The sequence below is a fragment of the Corvus brachyrhynchos genome, unplaced genomic scaffold (genome assembly GCF_000691975.1).
Source record: "Corvus brachyrhynchos isolate BGI_N302 unplaced genomic scaffold, ASM69197v1 scaffold62, whole genome shotgun sequence".
Classification (NCBI taxonomy): Eukaryota; Metazoa; Chordata; class Aves; order Passeriformes; family Corvidae; genus Corvus; species Corvus brachyrhynchos.
In genome coordinates this window covers 3761628-3780277 of record NW_008236629.1, presented here as the reverse complement: position 1 = coordinate 3780277, position 18650 = coordinate 3761628, and the positions used below count along the sequence as shown (strand labels likewise).

At 50.8% G+C, this 18650-nt stretch overlaps 1 protein-coding gene across 1 annotated transcript; it reads right to left on the bottom strand.

Moving 5' to 3' along the window:
* Nucleotides 1-4030: 4030 nt before the first annotated feature.
* Nucleotides 4031-18283, bottom strand: CTSD (cathepsin D). Its single transcript, XM_008644282.2, has 8 exons — nucleotides 18094-18283; nucleotides 15640-15763; nucleotides 13893-14011; nucleotides 10093-10292; nucleotides 8828-8950; nucleotides 7533-7677; nucleotides 6490-6588; nucleotides 4031-5835 (listed from the first exon to the last, which is right to left on the bottom strand). The coding sequence occupies exons 1-8, from the start codon at nucleotides 18223-18225 to the stop codon at nucleotides 5674-5676; spliced, it is 1104 nt and encodes a 367-aa protein (XP_008642504.1). The 5' UTR covers nucleotides 18226-18283; the 3' UTR covers nucleotides 4031-5673.
* Nucleotides 18284-18650: the final 367 nt, after the last annotated feature.

Sequence of the window (18650 nt, the reverse complement as noted above, 5' to 3'; positions counted from 1 at the left end):
TGTGTGGGAACTTCTTGCACATCCACAGGTCTCTGAGGCTGGAGGGGGTACAGTTTCCATGAGACCAGTTTAATCCTTCTGCAGGTGCCTGCATTGGCTAAAAAAGGACAAATTGCCTTCTGGTTCAGGATTTATTGCTGCTGGAGTGGCGTTGGGTCCTGCCAAAGTAAAGGAGGTTTTATTAGTGCTACAGCCTGTGATGAGACCCAGGTCTCTCTCCAAGAAGCTGCTAAGAAACAGAGGCAGTGCTAGGGTGAGACTGATACTCCTGTGGGATTAAGAGGTTTGCAGGAGAGGCAGAGCCATGGCCAGCTGTCGTCAGCTTTTCTGGAGGGCTTGGACAAACTCAACTGTGCAGAGTATCCTCCCTGCAGGCTCAGGAGGAACAATGAAACCCCGTCGATGCAGACTGGAGCTACTGATGAGCCTGCTGTTCGTTTGTCTGGGGAAAGTTGTGTGGGTAGGGCTGCTCCTCTTCTTAAGGTAGGGGTAGAGGGTGAGCAGAGAAAAAGGTCAGAGGGGGTTTCAAGAAGGCAAGAGGAGGCAGCAGAGTGGTGTAGGGGAATGTGAGATCAACAGAGACAGTCACGTTCCCTGGTATGAAAAGGACTGAAAGGTCAGGGAGGTTGAATGGCTGCTTTTCCTCTTCTCCAGGTACCAGGTCATCCCTACAGTTTGTGGAGCACTTTTTGGTCTTTGGGGGAGTGATTCATCATCTTCCTCGACATTAAGTGTGAGTGGTGAGAGGTTTATTATGTAGACCACAGTGGCATACATGCAGCATCACTGGTTCAAAAACCATTCATGTGACCCTTCCCCCAGGGAACTGACATAAAAATGATGCAAGGAATAAAACCCCTCAATATTCTGCATTATTTTAACTCTCCTCCAACTTTCTGGGGATCTTCAAAGGTCATGCATGCACGCCCTCAACCATACGGTCTAGGACTACTTTCCTTTCAAATAAAAGGTGGGGTGAGTATGAATAATCACCGGCATTACTTTGGCATCAAGGCTGGCTTCCCCTTGTGGTAAGCACGGGACAAACAGAACAGAAGGATGTTTCCTGCCCCAAAGCCAATCTCCCATAATCACGTTAGAGACATGTGGGCTGTAGCATAATCAAGCGCTGTAAGACCTGTGAGAAAATCTTCCGTCTCAAATCCTACTCAAGCTCTTCAGAAAACCACTAGCAGAACCTGACCCTGACTTTTTTTTATTTCTGAAGGAAAAAGTCCACAGCCTCCTGAATGCTCCTTTCCTATTACCCCTATAAAATTCCTCAGTAGGTTGCTAAGTTCCATAAGCAGTAAGGCAGCCTGAGACTCAGAGGGGTAAATCCAATCTTCCCACTCTCCCTTGATCTCTGTCTTCTGTTCTCTGAGCTTTCATTCTGCATTCCGCTTCTCTTCCCTCCCAAAGAAACCTAAAAATAAATAAATCCAAGAAAGAGCGGAAAAAGGAAAAGCCATCAGCCCCCAAAACGATGTGCTTAGTCATTCATGGTGAGTAAAAATAGTTTCCCAAATGAACAAATTGCTGAGCCAACCAGATGAGCAAGTCATTTCCATAAACGAGGGGTCTCATCCTCCCTCTCCTTGGGCAGGTCCTTGTGTTAATGGGCTTTTGGTAAAGCCCTAAGCAGAATTACTTGGAGAAGGATCAGGCCCATGAAGACAGCCCTGGGGGTCAGAGCCAAGCACCCTACTACTTAAGGGGATGTGATGAAAAATTTTATGTTCTTTGCATCAATGGAGACATTTAATGAAGAGTGAGATCCCAAATTGTCATGTGCATGGAGTTCTGCAGAGATGGCGCAGTAAACAGGGAGGCTGAAGTAAACCTGAGGACTTTCTGGGCAAGATAGTGTGGGGCTGCATTCAGGCTACTCCCGGGGCACGGACGTGCTTTGCTCCCTGCTGGAAAAGAAGGGGTGGGCATTTCCGGCTCTTGGCTTCTCTAGCTCTTGGCCAAGATCAAGCCTGTGATTGTTCCCACTGGGATGTAACATTCAGTACACAAGGCATGACTGAAGACTTAGGCAGAATCCCCCCAGCAGAAACAGGGCCCTCATATTCCTGTCAATAAGTATTTGGCAGCAAATGACTTTTCTCCCCTTGGGCTATTGAGGAACAGTGGGCTGCATGATTGGTTTTCAGGATCCAGCCAGCCCTTTTGGGTTAAATCCCTCTCTTTAACATAGGAGAACAGCTGATTGGGGAATTTAGGCATCTGGGGGGAACAGAGGCTCAGGACATGCCAGTAGGGAAATCAGCTAAGCTCTCTCTGTGCTTAGATCTGCGCTCAGAAGATGGGATGGGACTTGGCTGCATCCATCTTGCTTATGTAGATGATGCTTTTTTCAAAGTAGGGATTAGCTCTTATCTTCCACCTGGCACATGGGGCCTTCATTCTGCTTCAGAGTCTCCAGCTCTCATACAGCAGTGCTAGGACTAAAAATTACACAGCTAGGCAAGAGGGACGGATTTTTCCTACATTACTGAAAAAACCTCACACCATGTTCATCACTGGGCTCCGGGACTTCCCCAGACATCACACCTTAGCGGATTTTAGGCCAAACTTAGAAGCTGAAGTTCCACTTGGCTGCTTCAGGACCACTCCAAAGCCTAAGCAGGAACTTGTTCTAACCTTAAACAGGAGCTTGTTCTAACTGGTCCAGAGGACCAGGGGACAGCCTGAGTTCCCTGTTAATGGACTACCCTTGGCAATACTCCACTGGGGAAGTGTGGTCCCAGGAGAAGGCTGTAGGCTAGCAGGGATGCTGGGAGTGCTCACTGCCCCAGTGGTGCTGGGTCAGGCAGGTGGCACTGTCATGTCACCTTGCGGAGGCTGTTACATTTTAATCCATTGCAAAAGACAAATCCAACAGGCTCCTAGCATGTTTCCTTATCAGAGAGAAGGGGAGGAGCCCTTCTGAAACACACGAATCCACACAAGTGGGCAACCAGTTGTCCAGAGACAATAGATCAGGGAGACAGTCTCTGGATGCTGACAAGGAGTTTGGTATCTCAAACTGCAAAAAGAAAGACCACTCTCAGAATTAAAGGGGAAAATACTGTATTTTCTTTTCAATTTTATATGAAGAGACAATTCTGACAGCAAAATAATTTTAAAGAACCAGTCACACGATTAGACATGGGTTTAAAAATGCAAATAAAAGAACAAGGGGAGGAGACCCATTCAGGGAAGACTGCAGTGAACTGGTCCTCCAGCTTATCCTAAAGTGTGTTGCTCGGGGCATCACTCTGGGCTGTGCTCTTTCCCCAGGCAGCCGCCTCCTGCCTGCTGACACACATCAGCCCACCTGGAGTTACTGTGCAGGGACCACGCACGCGGCGGGAGGCAGCGGACACCCAGCACAGCCATGGCCCAAGGGCTCCGTCTGGGGCTGTGCTGCACATCCCTCTTAAATCTGATGCTATTCAAAACCCACTGCCAGGTCCGTGTCAAGCTTCCCCCTCACATCAGGTCTGTTTCAGCAGGTACCCAAGAGGCTGACTCTGTGACGCCCTGCTGAAGAAATCCTGCGGCTGGGAAGCGATGCAGCAGAACTTGCAGGAGCTCTGAGCACTTAACTGGTGTGAAACTGAAGATCTCTGGAGAGGTGCTGAATATTTGCTGATTTTGGAGTAGCTAATGAAGATTACTTTTTTTTTTGGTAATATGCTACTGTTCTCTGGCCAGTCTACAACAGATGTCCTTTGGTGTCCAGATGCAGAGTTCTAGGTGAAGATTATGAGCAGGCAGAAGCAAGCTTTGGGAGCAGCATTTGTCACATCTGCGGCTGTAGGGGACGATGCATGTGTGTCATGTGTGCCTATGCCTGTCCCCCTGTCCATGCCACACCCCTCCAAGGTGAAGCATGGTTACAATGCCAAATTTATTTCATGGGGCAAAACTGTCTTATTCACTCACTGCCCAAAGACCTTTCTCAGAAAATTTCTTGGCCCCATTGCTACTGCTGGCAGGATTATCAGTGAATTTTGGGTAGCCAGGATTTTGCCATCTGTTTAGCCTGGTCTGGGGTCATGGCTGCTGCTTATCTTATCCTTTCGCCACTCTCAGCTTTGCTCCTTATCTGCTGCCACTCCCGTAACTTCAGGACCTGATCCAGCACACTGGGAAAGTGAAGAGAGTCTTACTCCCAGCACAGGGGCTGGGATTCTTGGCAGGCTCTCTTTGGCTTTCCAGCACTGCTTAAAACTCATTTTATCATCCTCCCAGCTCCACCAGTGTTTGCCTACCAGTGCCAGCCCAGCAAGACACCAAGGCTCCGCATGCGCAGATCCCGGCTCTCTGGGAGGATCTGTGTGCACAGCTAAATCAGCTACAACCTCTCCGAAGCAGGACTGTGCCTCACTGTGTCTGCAACACAGCTGGACACGAACAGAGCTCACCAGCGTTAGTAAAGTGGAAAGCAGGTACAGAGGGTGTTAAAGGCAGCTGGATTTTGGGACAGGGCAGCAGGGAAAGTGAATGCAAATCCAGCAGCTGCCATGCCATCCTCCTGCCCAGGAGGTTTGCTGGCTCTGCCAACTGTCTCTTGAGTTTTGGGCAGCTCAAAATGCTGTGAATCATGTTTCCAAAAGGTCTTATGAGGCTGACAAACATGGATTTTATCAGTATGATTTCAGCTTGTAGATCACTTAGTTGCTTTAGGAAACATTATTCTCAACTGACTGGCTGTGGATGAAGCTGGGAAGATTTGCTGTTTGGGGAACCTGGGAGAAGGTCACTAAACTCGAGAGAACTTGTGCCACATGACTTTGCTCAGCAGCAGGCTGGACCTTCATGGCCCTGAATTCAAGTAACCTCTATTATAACCTATCTTGACCCCCTTAATATTCATACTGACTGAAAAGTCCCACTGGCTAGAGCCCCCCTACAAACCCTTGTCCCGTTAGGTCAGGCACGTGGATGTCATGCCTCCCAGCTCTCTCACTAGTGCCATCACTAAACAAAACAAACCACCAGAGCCCTCAGGCTCTGAAACTCATCCCCTGGGCACACTACTGTGCTTCCCCATTGCTCCAGCCCAGGACATGCTCTCCTAGGACCAAACCATGACAAACTCCTTGAGAAATGACCTACTGGTCACTGCCTTACCTGCCAAGTAGGGGTCAAAAAGACAGATTCTTCCCTGCCATCCATTCCCCCACTTCATGAGTGAAAAAGCAGTAAGAACTAATGTGCAAGACAGCCTTCCCTTGTCCCTCTCCCCCAACACAGAAATCCAAACCCAAGAGCAGTAGCACAGCCTCTCTGCAGGAACAGAGGTGCCAGGGGCTGGCTTGAGCTGCCCCCCCCCCTCCCCCCCAAGGAAGGACATCAGTGCTGGGAGATGTGAGAGGACCTTGTTCAGCTCTGAGAATCATTCTGAAAAAGAACTACTGGAAGAACTAGCAGTAAAGCAAGGGACTACTCCAGCTGGAGTTGTCAGCTAGAGACCTCCCAGCACCACTCAACAGAGTGGAAAAAGTAGCTAGCAGGGCACTAATGACTATTTTCCGTTAATTTTAAATCTAGTTCCATTTCTTTTTCCTTTTTTTTTTTTCTCCTTTCCACTCACTGGGTTTCTAATACTGGTAACCTTTGTCTACGGCTCCCGTGTGTGTAAGTGCGTGTGTGGCAGAGGCAGTGGGGGTCAGGTGTTTAGACACTTGGGGCAAAGCCAACACGGTTGTTATCACGGTCAAAGACGCTGTAGTAGGGTCCAATAAAGACATCTCCCAGGATCCAGAGAGGGCCCCCGGGGGGTGGGATGTCCAGGCCTGAAAAGCCACTTAGGCATACTGTCTCTGATCCTGAAACAACCTAGAAAGAAGAGTGAGAGCTTCAATCTAAGCAGGTCGTTCCCTTCCCTCAACCTTGCAGGCTTGGCAAGAACACCTGCAAGGCTGCCTTTGCTTCAGCCTCTCCCAGACTGAAATCCACAGATTGCAAAGGTGACTCCCAACTCACTGCTTCTATGGCTCCAAACCCAGCTCCCCCTCCCTTAAGCACTAAAGCATCAAGCAAAGCTGCACATGACCATAAACCTCCCAGCCCACGCAGCTCTGGATTAAAGCCATTGGTGAAGGTCTGCACAAGATGGTCCTTGCAAGCTGATTCTGATGGCTTAAATGACAGGCTGGTGGTCTCTGCTATAATAAGGCTGGTCTCAAGGCACCACAATGCAGCAGGAAAGAGCTAAATGTTTGTAGAAAGTGATGCAACAGCTTGCCTCCCCTTCCTCAACCATTCTGCTATCCCTCACAAGCACTATGTAGGTCTCACTCCTGTGAGACTTCAATGAGGTTACCTGGATCCACCTGAAGTGCCCACCACCCTGCCACCCCAACCCTTCAGACTTCTTCCCAAGCACCAGCTCCAGCATTGCTTCGGCTGCTCTTGTGTTTTAGAGCAGTGGAAGCAAAAGCCAGGCCTTGGGGAAGAAGCGTAAGGCTGGAAAAATCTGGCTGGACATACCTTGAGGACATACTGCTCTCCTGTGAGCTGGAAGGCCTTCCCTCCTAGTGTCATTGTGACGTTAGGCAGTGTTGGCACTTTTTCACAGGGGATCATGTACTGAAATTGCAACAGTAAAGGCTTTAGATTGGACCTCCCACACTCTCAGTCTTCCTTGAGCACAATCACATCTTTGCTGTGGTTTTCCCCAAAACCAGCTCATCTCAGGGTGCAAGAGAAGCTTGAGCTGGGGTAGGCTGCTGCCTGCCTAGGGCTCCAAGCTGAGGGGCAAGAGGGCTTTATGGATAGGCATGGAGCCAAAGATGTTGGATTCAGCTTCTGGCTCCGCTGAGTCCCAGGATGCCACAGCTGATGTGACATGGCTGGGGGTTTTTACCAAAGGAGAGGCAGCTGGGGCTCAGTACACAGGGATTCACCGTGTAATGAACAAAGCCAGTTGTGTGAACAATGGCAAGTCTTGGGGATGCTGGCAGGTCTAAGCCAACTGTTGCTGCAGCTGGGGGGCTCTGACACTGCAGAGCCCTACAAGTGCTCATGGCTCTGATCTGGGAGGGCTTTCAGAGCAGGGCATTTTTTTCTACAGGGTCTTTATAATCCATATTCTTCCACAATTTTAGGGAGGAGAGAGAGCCTTGTGAGATTAGCTTTGATGGTTGAAAACTTGGCAGGAAAGGGTTGCCATTTGCATGAAATAAACTTTTATCAAAGTGTCTCTGGACTCACATTAATGTGAATCCTTGGTCTCAGCTGCAACTCAGATCCCTTCTCTTCCACCTCCCAGAGATGGGTGGAAGAGGTGACTCAAAGCTTCCCAAAATGGGACCTGGGCTTTCTACCAAGCATGAGCAGAGTGGTGAATGCTACCCAGGGTCAGAAGATGAAGGGGTCCCTGCAGTGCCAGTGGCTTTTCCAAGAGCACAGGGTGGGAACAAAGATCAGAGGGAGCAGAAGAGTAGGTCTCAACAAGCATCTGGGTACAAAGTAGGGTGTAAGCATTGATACTGTGATGGGCACAGACTCTCACATTTCCAGCCCGGCCTCACCTCGCCTTTTATGAGTGGTTTTGCACCAATGGCTTCCTGTATCTTCTTCACCTCTTTGGTGGGGCCTGTGATGAGTGAGGTTCCCGTGTCCACGATGGCCTCGCAGCCCCCCTGACACGCGCTCGCCCCGTTGGCAACATCCACCCTGGGGAGAGATGCTCAGACATTAGACAACCCTTAGAGGCCTCCCAGTGAAGGCTGCAGGAAGCAGTACGCAGGCAGGCAAGGGAGGGCTGTGACAGACACCCAGAAAGGACAGATGCTCAGAAACACTGATGCAGCACGAAGTCAGTGCACAGCCGCCCTGGCTCCCTCTCATCTGCTCATGACTGAGCAGGTGCCTTAAAGTGTAACTGCATTTCTGCAGAGAGCCTGCATGCTGCCCGCGTACCCTGCCTGCTACCTGCACACAGAGCTAGCGCCGCAGCCAATGGACATAGGAGAGAGGGAAGGGCAATGAATTATGGACTTGTATGGCCTGTGCTACTGCAGAAGAAGGAAGGGTTAAAGGGGTGGTGAGACAGCCATGGGCAAGGGAAGGGCTCCTGTACAGAGAAAAGGCAAGCCAGGGGCTGCTTGGCTTCCTCACCTGCATCACATTTCACAGCAGTGCAGACAGACAAAGCCTTCTAGCCAAGGGTCTGCCATACTCTGCCGATGCTGCAGGACTGGGGGAAAATGAGAACTAAAACGCCGCGCTGGGGAGGGATGCAATTCCCAGGAAAAGGACACACTCTGATCACAGGCCACTTTTAAGTTCCCATCACGTGGGAAAGCTCAGAATAGACCGCGGGGCTGGCGGCCGTCAGCTCAGCCTGCTCTCCTCCCCTCTGCCTCCAACAATGTGTGCTGATTGCTGTGCCGTGCCCTTCAGTCAAGGGCTGGCTTCCTGAGGCCTCATCCTGCTCCTCTGGAGCTGTGTGCAGGAGAGCCATGCAGCTCAGGCCTTGCTGAGAACTGAGCAAAGCTGGGGTTCAATCTGTGGGGCTCGCCCTGCCTGCAAGGAGGACACACTGGCATTTTTCCCCGCTTCGCACGGATGCAGTAGGCATTTTCAAGGGTCAAGCCATAAACAAGAGGAAAGGATTTTGCAGAATATCTCCCTATGGCTTCTGCCTTTCGTCTCCTTCCAGCAACAAACAACCCAGCACTAGGGTGGGATTTTAATCCGCTATTTTTGGTGTGGATGTGTTGTAGAGATGATTCCTTTCCGAGGGGGGTCTCAGCCCAGCCTCAGGCATACGCTGTCTGCACATGTGACCGCACGCATGCAGTCAGGTGGATGGGGAACTTACGCGTCCATGTGGATCTGCCAGTAGGCTTTGCGTGTGACATTATACCAGGTCAGTTTGCCCTTGTAGTACTTGGGGTCGGTCCCTCCCAGGAGCAGCTCACCACCAGGGACACCAGAGGGGTCTCTGAAAAACAATACCCAAACCTGTGAACATCAAGGGCAGGGCGAGAAAAACCTGCTTCAAGTGCCCCCAAAATACTTGCTGGGGTGCTTGGGGGGTGAAGCATAGCATTAACAGTATTGGAAACAGACTTACGTTGTGCTATGTTATGTCACTAGAAGGGCAGATACTGTGAGATAGGCTGGGATGGGGAAATGGCCCCAGCCAAAGCATCCTGCAGCTTTCCACCTGGTACTTTCTCAAAAAACCTGAAGAAACTTGTGGCAGAGAAGGGGGATGGCAAAGGGGAACTGAGCACCGACACAAGGACTTCCTAAATGAGCCTGTAAAAAGTGCCTGTGCAGGGCTGGACACAGCTGATGCAGGGTTAAGTTATCTGCACTCAACTCTGCCAACCAGCAGCCTTGGAGTGAATCCTCAAGGTTACCATTAGGTAAGAGCTCACTGCTGAGCAGATGGGAAGAAATATGGTGATGGGGGAGGGCTGGTGCTTGAATGGCCAGCAGCAGCCCTCTCTGCCCTCCCTACTCTTGGCATGCTACTTTTTGGGCTGAAGTAGTTCGGAGTGGCTGCTGCAGTGCCAGAAAAGTGATGGGGTGTCCTGCGGGGAGCAGCAGTGGGTGGGAAGGTGCTGGCAGCTGCAGAGGAGGATTTCCCAGGGTGGTGAGAGAGCATTAGACTCCTCATTAGTGATGACTGATGGGGGGCACCCTTGCCTGGGAGGCAACACGGTAGTGACCACATGGCTTATGGATTTTGGCAGCAGACTGGGGCTGTTTACCTCTCTAAAGGGGACTGCACTAGCAGCAATCTCATGATCACAGCCCTATTTATTTTTACTCCTCTTTCCTCTAGAAACATCCTCTGTCTATTCATCAGTTAAGAAATCTGGTCACAGATCCACCCAGCTTTTTATCAGTAAAAGAGCTGCATTTCTACTTCCCTTCTCCTTACTTCAGAGCAACAAACATAAGAGATTTTGGCCTGGCTGCTCCTGCAAGGCAGAACTTGCTGAGACTTCCCCAACTGGGAAGTGCTGTCCAGAGTGTAAAACAGCAGATGACAAGAGGTGCTACTGGGAAACAGAGAAAAGCCCACTGGGCTTGCCCTCACAACCAGAGGTGTGCCACCAAACCCAACACTACCTGTTTAGGTAGAAAGAGAATACATTTTTGCTGACCAGCCGCTGTTTCATGATGTTATCGAAGAAAGGCTCAACTTGCTCCACAGAGATCCTTGGATATGCCAGGCCCAGGATGCCATCAAACTTGGCAGCAATGAATGTCATGCCTGGCTGCTTCGTGGCCTCCCCAAAGGTCTGATCCGGGATTTTCAAATCACCAAGCTGTGGGGAGATAGGGAGGGAAGGGAAAAGCAGATTGTAAGGAAAACTGGCTCAGGGGACCTGGGTGGTAACAGAACCTCATCGAACACAGGCTGTAGCACGTCCCGCAGTGTGCTGCCACACTCCTGCCTGCTTTCACTATTGCATTTGTAGGCAGCTGCAGAAACCAGATACCCTGGTGCCGCTCTTGTCAGGGGAGTGTTTGAGACTGGCAACTCTGGCTCAGTGGAACCTCCTGAGTCCCTGCAAAGTCCAGCATACTTCTAAGGGCAGGAGAATCCTTCAAGCCTTTTGCAGTGTCCTGGCACTGGCCTTGCTGCTCTGCAGCCTCTCCTCTTTGCACAGAGGACCCATATCCATTTGTCCTTCCTACATCTCCTCCCCTATAACCTACTTCACCGTTTCCTCCTAGTCTCAAAAGCTCTTGCACTGTGCCTTTAATCCCCTTCCCCACTCTGGACATCTTCTAAGTCATCTGTGTATCCTACCTCCTTGGGTGCTGCACCCATCCTCAGTTGGGAGCACAAATCCCTCTCACCTCTGCCCACAAACCCCTGTGATCTCCCCTAGATAAGAAACATCCCTGGGATATTGCTGAATCTCTCGGAAGAGGTATCTTGAGAACTCTCGGGGACGACCCCCCAGCCTGCAGAGACCTCCCGTGAAAGGGGAGCAGACCCAGCCAAGAAAGCGAGGTTGAGCCTGAAGCACAAAAATAGCAAGCAGAGTACTGAGAATTCAAAGGTCACCTCCCTTGCCAGCCATGAGAAGGATTGGCATTCCCCACTAGAAAGCTGAAACGCCTTGGGAGAGCAGATCCCCAGAAAGAAAATGATCAGATAAAGGAGGATAGCTCTGCTGATGGGGAGCAGGATGCACCTGCTAGCTTCTGGCTCTAGCAGTTCAGGAGGCTTGTGAGCTTCTGACTGACCACAGGCAATTTTAGCATCCATGCTAGGACAATTTCAGCCTCTCAGCCTGCAGCTAGCAGCCCTGTAGTGAGCCAGGCTGGACTGACAAGCTGGCCTCTCCTACCTGATGGCAGATAACGATCCCTGCAAATTACTAATATCCCCCTAGGGTTAGACAGTGCAAGGCTGGGACAGCAGTGCTGCCTTTAATGGTATTGGAGGATTGCACTAGAAAAGGGCGATCGAGCCTTGCGAAAGCTAAAAGCCACAGGACAGGATGTGGGGGGAAGGAGCACATGGCAATGCATCCGCTCGCCAGCGCCTGCCCCAGTTGTACACTCCAGGTTTACAAAAGCCACCCCTCAGCACCACTGGTCCTCAGCAGCCCAGAAAGTTCAATGAAGCTGCTACTTAAAGAAAAGTAAAATGCAGTGGACTGATAACACTGAGTGTCAGGTTTGTTTGAATATTGCTCTGCTTGCACATCCCAAGGGGGAGGCAGATTTCTGCCCAGTCATGGATTTTCAGCAGACCCTGCCTGCACTTGGTCCTCAGCAGGGCTGAAACCCAAGACCATCTTTAGCAGAGTGCTCCTGCCAGGTGACAGATCCTTTGTCTCTGTCCCTTGGCTGGCTCGTGTCCAGACACTGAGCAACCAAAAATCATGACCAGTGGATGGCCGTGTGGTGGCCACCCTCCAGCACTTTGCAGATGGGTGTTGGCACTCCGCAGCTCGCCTAGCTTCCTTGTTAGTGGCCTCAGCCAGGAGTTAAGCACTGGAAGGCAAAGGCAGGCCAAGAGGTGAGGGCCTCTGTAGCACAGCTTGCCATCAGGGCTTGGGGTACAGAGGCACAAGGGAGAGGCAAGGAAAGTCATCTCCTGTGCAGTGTATCTGCACTGCAGTCATGGGAGAGACTTTGTGCCCCACGGCCAGCTAAGTTTCCTCTGCTGTCCTTGAAGGACATCCGAAGGTTGGGCTGTGATAAAGGGATGAGATGCCTGAGCAGCAGAGGGCTGGCTGAACCCGCTCTTTGGAGAGCAAGCAGCACTGCGGAGTGCGGTGCTACAGGGCATTGCTCCTCCACAGAACAAGAGAGCATGTTTGACATGAGCTCATCACCCTCTCGAAAAAACATTCAGGGCTGAGGGACTCAGGACTACCTGCCAACAAGCATCTTTTGGTCAGATGTCAGTGCTGCCAGAGGTTGCTGTGCCTGCTTCCACCCACCAGAATGGCTGGAACCAAGAGGGTCGCCCTGAAGGTTATTTCAATGTCTTTAAAGACTACACCTGACTGGGAGCTTGCCATGACATGTTGTGCATCAGAGGATGTGTCCTGGTGTCCAGGACACATCCTCTGATCAACAACATGTCCTCTGAAGTTCCCTGACCCTCAGAGTCACGCCTGCTCCTGCCTACTACAAGAGGGACACTGCTCAGCTCCATGCAAGAGTTTTCTCTTGCTTCTGTGCGGACAGAAACCAAATGCTACAAGCTGTGCTGTCTGCCAAAAGCCATCCCCACTTCCCAAACAAACCGAGGCACAAAATCCTTCCTCTGAGCTGCCGGGAAGTGAAGAGCTAATTAGCAAACAGGCACTATGGTGACAATTACAAACCAAAAAAAGAGAAAAAACTGCAATTTTCTTTCTGACTCATTTCAGCCCTTGCATTAAGCCCACACTTCCCAAGGACAATGAAGTTTGCTGTTTGCCATCTTTGGATGCAGCATAGAGGCAATAGCTGATGCTTCCAGGCTAGCCTGAAATCTTCATGCTGTAAGGATGGGCTAAAGAGTGCATCTTGCAAGAGTCATACACTTTTAAGCTTTTCTTGGATATTTTTGATTCTGATGAAATTGGTAAGCCAATACTCTTCAGCTGAACCTAAACAGAAACCTCCAAATCTCCAGATTTATGTGCTTATTCAAAACTTTTGCTTTGTTTCTTCCCCCCTGCAAAGCAAACATATGCTCTTATCCCTGCCAGGAGAGCGAGTAATCTGAGAGCACATGCACCCCTGACGTTTGGCAGCTGGCAAACTCTCCCAAGCATCTGTACCTGGGAGGAAGTCATGAAAGGCACTCGTCCTTCACAGGACAGAAAGCTCAGCCTTTGCTTGCTGAAAAGCAAACTGTGAAGCAACCACCACCCAGCTAACTCATGCTGCACCCTGAACACTGCTGGGGAACCTTCCCCCACGGTGTTACCCAGCCTTTACAAGCATAAGCACGAGTTCTTGATGCGAGACCAGGATGGGTCTGTGTTTGGGCAGCTGCCCATGTGGGCATCCACTAGTGTGTGGATATTGGCCAAAAACAAGCTGGGCACCACCAGCAGTCTGTGAGTGGTGTTGGCATGTGCTTGGGCTGGTAAGTTTTTGGGGTCACCAGGAAAAGGGTGGGAGGGATGGCCAGAGACCATGTTTACAAGGGCACCATGTGACCAGTCCCCACTCCCAGCCTGCTGACCTGCAGATGAATACCTTCTCCCTTCTCAGCCTGCCATGGTTATTGTTACCTTAAGAGTCATCATTACCATGTAATTTCAAAGGACTTGGAAACACAGCACTGAAGGATGTTCTGTCCGAGCAGGACACTCAAGAAAGGAGACCCATTGAAATCTAACAGCTCCGAGCACTCTACTGAAAGCAGTCTGGGGCAGCACGGGGCAGGGGCAGCTGTAACTCACCGTGACTGTGTCTTGGCTCAGGAACCCAGAAAGGCTCCCTGTCCCATAGCGGATGGCAAACTTGGTGCCATTCTTCACATAGCTGCTGGATTTAGAGGAGTCATACTTGTGGTGCAGCACTGCAGCCGGGAAGGGGGACACAAAGGGACACACAACATTAGCACTCCTTTATACCTACGGTTCCCCAATACCTAACCCCACACCACCCAGCTTATCTGGACAAAGGGACGCTCAGTGATGTGAAGGTGGGCCTGAATCCAGTGCTTGCCAAGCCTAGACTGCTTAACAAAGCACTTCCAGTGTCTGGGGAATCAGGTGGGCAGATCCAATTCAGGCTGTTAAATCCGATTTGGCCACTGGGTATTAAAAGCCTAGAGGTTATATGGCTGGTGTGGTGTGCTAGTCAGCAGAGCAAAATGTATTCCTCCCCAGGCCATGGAGAACCAGGGTGGCTTTAAATATAGGCTGCTCTGGGCCTGAACGTTTTCACCTCATAGACTTATCTGTTTCTTTTACTAGGAGTAGCTGGAAATTTTTCATACATCGTTTTTAGTACAGAAAGAATTCAAAGTATTCCTTTATTTGCAGAAGAGAATGGCTTTCCCCTAGTCTAAGCTGCTTTTCCCCTTGGATGGGTTGGAGCTGTAGGCTATCCCTGGTTTTATGGCCAGGCAGATTCCTCCTTCACAGACTCCTCCCAAGTCATGAGCTGGCCAGTGCAATCCCATGGCTGGTTGCTGAGTGGTGCAGACAGCAGCTGAGGATGAACCAGCCGAGCCCTACACAAAGCGACAGCGCTACACAAGGAGTTTCCCAGCTAGGCTGTCTGGGTTCCAGTTTGGATTCCAGTCTGGCAGGAGGTTAAGCTCTTTGCATATTCATAAAACGAGCCCTTTGGTCCCAGCACCTCTCGAGGCACTGCCTTGAGAAACCAGCTCCCTGCTACAAACAGGAACCCCCTAGGCATACCAGGTCTGGACCTCACCACCCTGCTGGTGTCCTAAATCTCATTTCACATATGCAAAAACAAGGTCTGTCTACAAGAAGTCCAAACTTCCACTCTACTCCCAACAAGCACTGTGGAATGCCTTTCATGGTTGCATTTGTTCACTCCACAGGTTTCTTCACTTTGCTTAAGCAGCACAACCAGTGGCTTTTAAATAGCATTTTGCCACAGCCAGGTTTGACATCTTCAGCTGTGGAGGTTTATTGCATAGGAACGCCACAGAATAAAAAAAAAATTGTAGTCCCTAAGACATTCTCATTTCATTATGCCTACCTGGCTCTCGTTAACTATAACTCCATAAACATGCACACACATGCTCTGTGCAGCAATAAACCAGAAACTAGGACAGTTTGTATCAGATCTGGCAAGAGGCTGACTTAAAAAAAGTCAGCCTTGCGCAATGGGGTAACAGCAGCATTGGTCTATAATTGGGGTCTATAATCTACTGGGGAAAAAAAACACAACTGATGATGCTGCTCCCCTGCTGTAGGGCTGAAGCTGTTGGAAAAGATTTGGCCCTGTATGGGAGTGACTTGGAAAAGAAAAAATCTAGGAAAGGACTAATTAAAGATGGGTGCAGGAAGCTGGGATTGTATTTCTAGCTCTGACCCTAAAAAGCCCATCAGCCTCTGGCAAGTCCTTTCATGCTGCTGCCTCAGTTTCTCCTCTTGCAATGCAAGGCTCTGCATTTTGCAGGGAAGGAGAAGCTGTTGAGTGGTGTCTGGCACCCGTGACACTTACTGCAGGCGATGTCCAACATGGAACAGTGCACGGATGGCACCCAGAGGTTGGAGGAGCCAGTGTCAAAGATCACAGTGAAATTCTGCGGGGGTGTCCCAATGCCGATAGGACCATAATACTGGGCCTGCAAAGGAGAAGAAGGAAGCCATGAGCAGAGGCAGCTGGCCAAAAGCAGGGATTAAAGATCAAAAAATCTCTTAAAGGTGAATAGAGGATCAGCTTCTTATCTAGACATTGCCCTCCTCTTGCTTTTGGCACCGATAGGTTCCCAGCCTTTGTCCTCTGGAAGGGAGGTTCCCCTTCAGTGTTCACAACTCATTACAGCGGGTGTGAAAAGGATAAATCGAGGACAAGTGGGATGGGTGTGCGCGGGGGAGGACATTTGGGGCAGGGAGACAGGGAAGAGAAAGGGGAAGGTCTGCAGGCTAACATGCAGTTCTCTACAAGGATGAGAAGAAACGATGGCAGGAGGCCAAGCAAAACAACTGCGTTATTGAAAAGCTGAAACTGGCTGGGAAGCTGCTTTGCTCGTGGTTTCGCAGAGAAACTGTGGGTTGCAGTGAGCAGCAGCACTGCCCACTGCAGGTGGAGGTACAGCTGCTGGGGGTTTTGGTGCTTGCTGGTGAGCTCTGGCAGTGGGGAGGAATAAACAAATGCTCAGAGAGCTGGAAGACTGGGGGAGTGGTGAGAGTAAAGAGCATCAGCAGCACCACCAGAGGTGGATTTAGGCCTGCAGGGTGAAAGACTGGGAGAAATCCCTATAGCACAGATGGATACCCCTCTGCTCTGAGACTATATTTCTGCTGGGACTGGAAGAAACCTGAATGGCTGAGTTGTTGGCAAAGTATCCCTCTCTCCACAGAGGAGAGGATGAATGGAGAATGCTAGGCAGGTGCTGCATGGACTCATTTTTCCCCAGTCCTCCCAAACAGGCAGGGAGCTGTGTCCTGCCTGGTGAGCAGCTGGTTCAGGGTCCTGGAGAGAAGGCTGCTAGCAAGGGATGTCAGCCAGTAGCCTTTCCAAACCCCCTGTGTTCTTAATTAAGCGGGGGGGTGGGGAGCAGGGAAGAAAACAGGATTATCAAAGCTGTTCACCTCCTGTGCGCTTAGTTTGCAAGGCTTGCTCGCTGAGTAATTAACAATCCATTGCAATTAGCCATAATGGGGAGGCAGCACTTGCTTCCAGTCGTTCTGTAATTATTGCTGGGGCTTGAAAATTAACCCCCAGTACAGCGGTTCCATTTGTCACATACATAGACCCATGAAGGGTCCCAAGGGCTGGTAGGAAGCATACGAGGCAGGCTAATAGGGCTTGTCCCAAGAATTCCTTTGGCAGCAAAAGCATTTTCAGCCAGGCCGGGAGGGACCCAGTGGTCCCTTATCTGCCACCACAGGTTGGGTTGGTGGCCCTGTGACAAGGGAAAACAGTGCTGCCCTGAGCAGCAGTCTGAGCTGTGGTTGCAAGAGACAACACCGTGACACAACCGCTTGCCCTGGCTTTCAACACTGCCAACTGAAACACCGGTGATCCTTCCCAGGAGAGGACGGTGCTGGTTGGGTGACAAGAGGCCCTGGGGAAGGACAGCAGGGGGAATATACCCTGAATTAATGCCGAAATATCCGGGCCCAGCTTCGTTCTGCCAGCTAACGCTCACATCCGACACTGCCCAGTGAAGAACCCTGAAATAGCAAACTCCACACATGTCTGGCAGCAGGGCAAGGGCAAACTTCATGTCCTTTATCTGGCTTCTGTTTCCGCCACCACACAGGTTCCTTTGCTCCCTAAGTTGCTGAGAAGAAAGTGGAGGTATGGGATGGCTTTTTCCAAGGCAGCGCAGAAGACGAAGGATAGTGAGAGGAAGGGTCCTGCATTCCCGGTCCCATAGTAAGCTAGTACCCAATCTGAGCTTTCTTCCCCTATCCTGTGCTCACTCACTTATGACCCAACACCTCAAGGAGTGGAGCATGATTTTTATGCCCCTGTCTTGCAAAAAGTAGAGTCCAAATGGCCAGAAGATGCTAGGAAGAGTTGTAAGTGAGGCCCCTATTATAGATTATAATAATATAGATTATTATAATATAGCTATAATAAGGCCCCTATTTATGATTGTTAATTAGTGACAAAGGGGAAAGGAAATAGGTCACAAACTGAAAAGCTCCTGCTTGGGTGGCAGCGGGTTGGTTGTTGTTGTTGTTATAATTACTAGAATTAGTATTTTTAGTTTAGTAATGATGGGAAGCACCTTTTGGCATGCACTCACTAGGCCATGGGGGTGCATGAATCTGTCCTACAGGATCAACATCTCTCCCTCCTTTGCCTTCCTGGTTGGTGGCAGGCTGGCATGTCTCACCACCCCCTGGGATGGGTACCCCCACAAGTGACAGCCACTTGCCCAACACTGTGCTGGGGTCCGCTGCAGTGGGGGGGGTGGTTTGAAGGGGGACTGTTACTCACATCCATGTAGTTCTTCAAAATCTCCGGAGTGGGCTCACCCTCCTCGGCAAAGCCCAGCTTGAACTTGATCGCCTGGGTGATGGAGTTCATATCTGGGATCTCACTGCCCGCCTCACTCAGGATCCGCCGCATGGAGGGGAACTTGGTCAGGGGGATCCTGTGTGGGGACGGCAAACACACACCTGTTAAAGGGGATATGTAGGGGAGGGATCCCTAGGGAAGGGGGGCAGCAGGGCTCAAAACAGGGGACGCGCCAATACGAGGTGGGTGAGGTTTGGGCTCCTGCCAGCACCCTACGCTAGATCCCCCTCGCCGTGCTGCGTTCAGTGTTTTTCCCAAAGCCGGAGGATAGGGGGAAAGGCCGGGGGGCTGCTAGAGGTCACCAGATGTAAGGGAAGCTGGGGTGAGGCCCCTTAATGGGCAGGATGGGGGGGCGGTAGGGGAGCCCCCTCCTTGCTTTGATGGAGGGGGAGCCGCCCCGTATGGAGGGCTGTGAGAGGAGCTCAGAGGCCACCGCTGCAGCAGCACCGGGGGGGCATGTCCCACGTCCCCCCCCC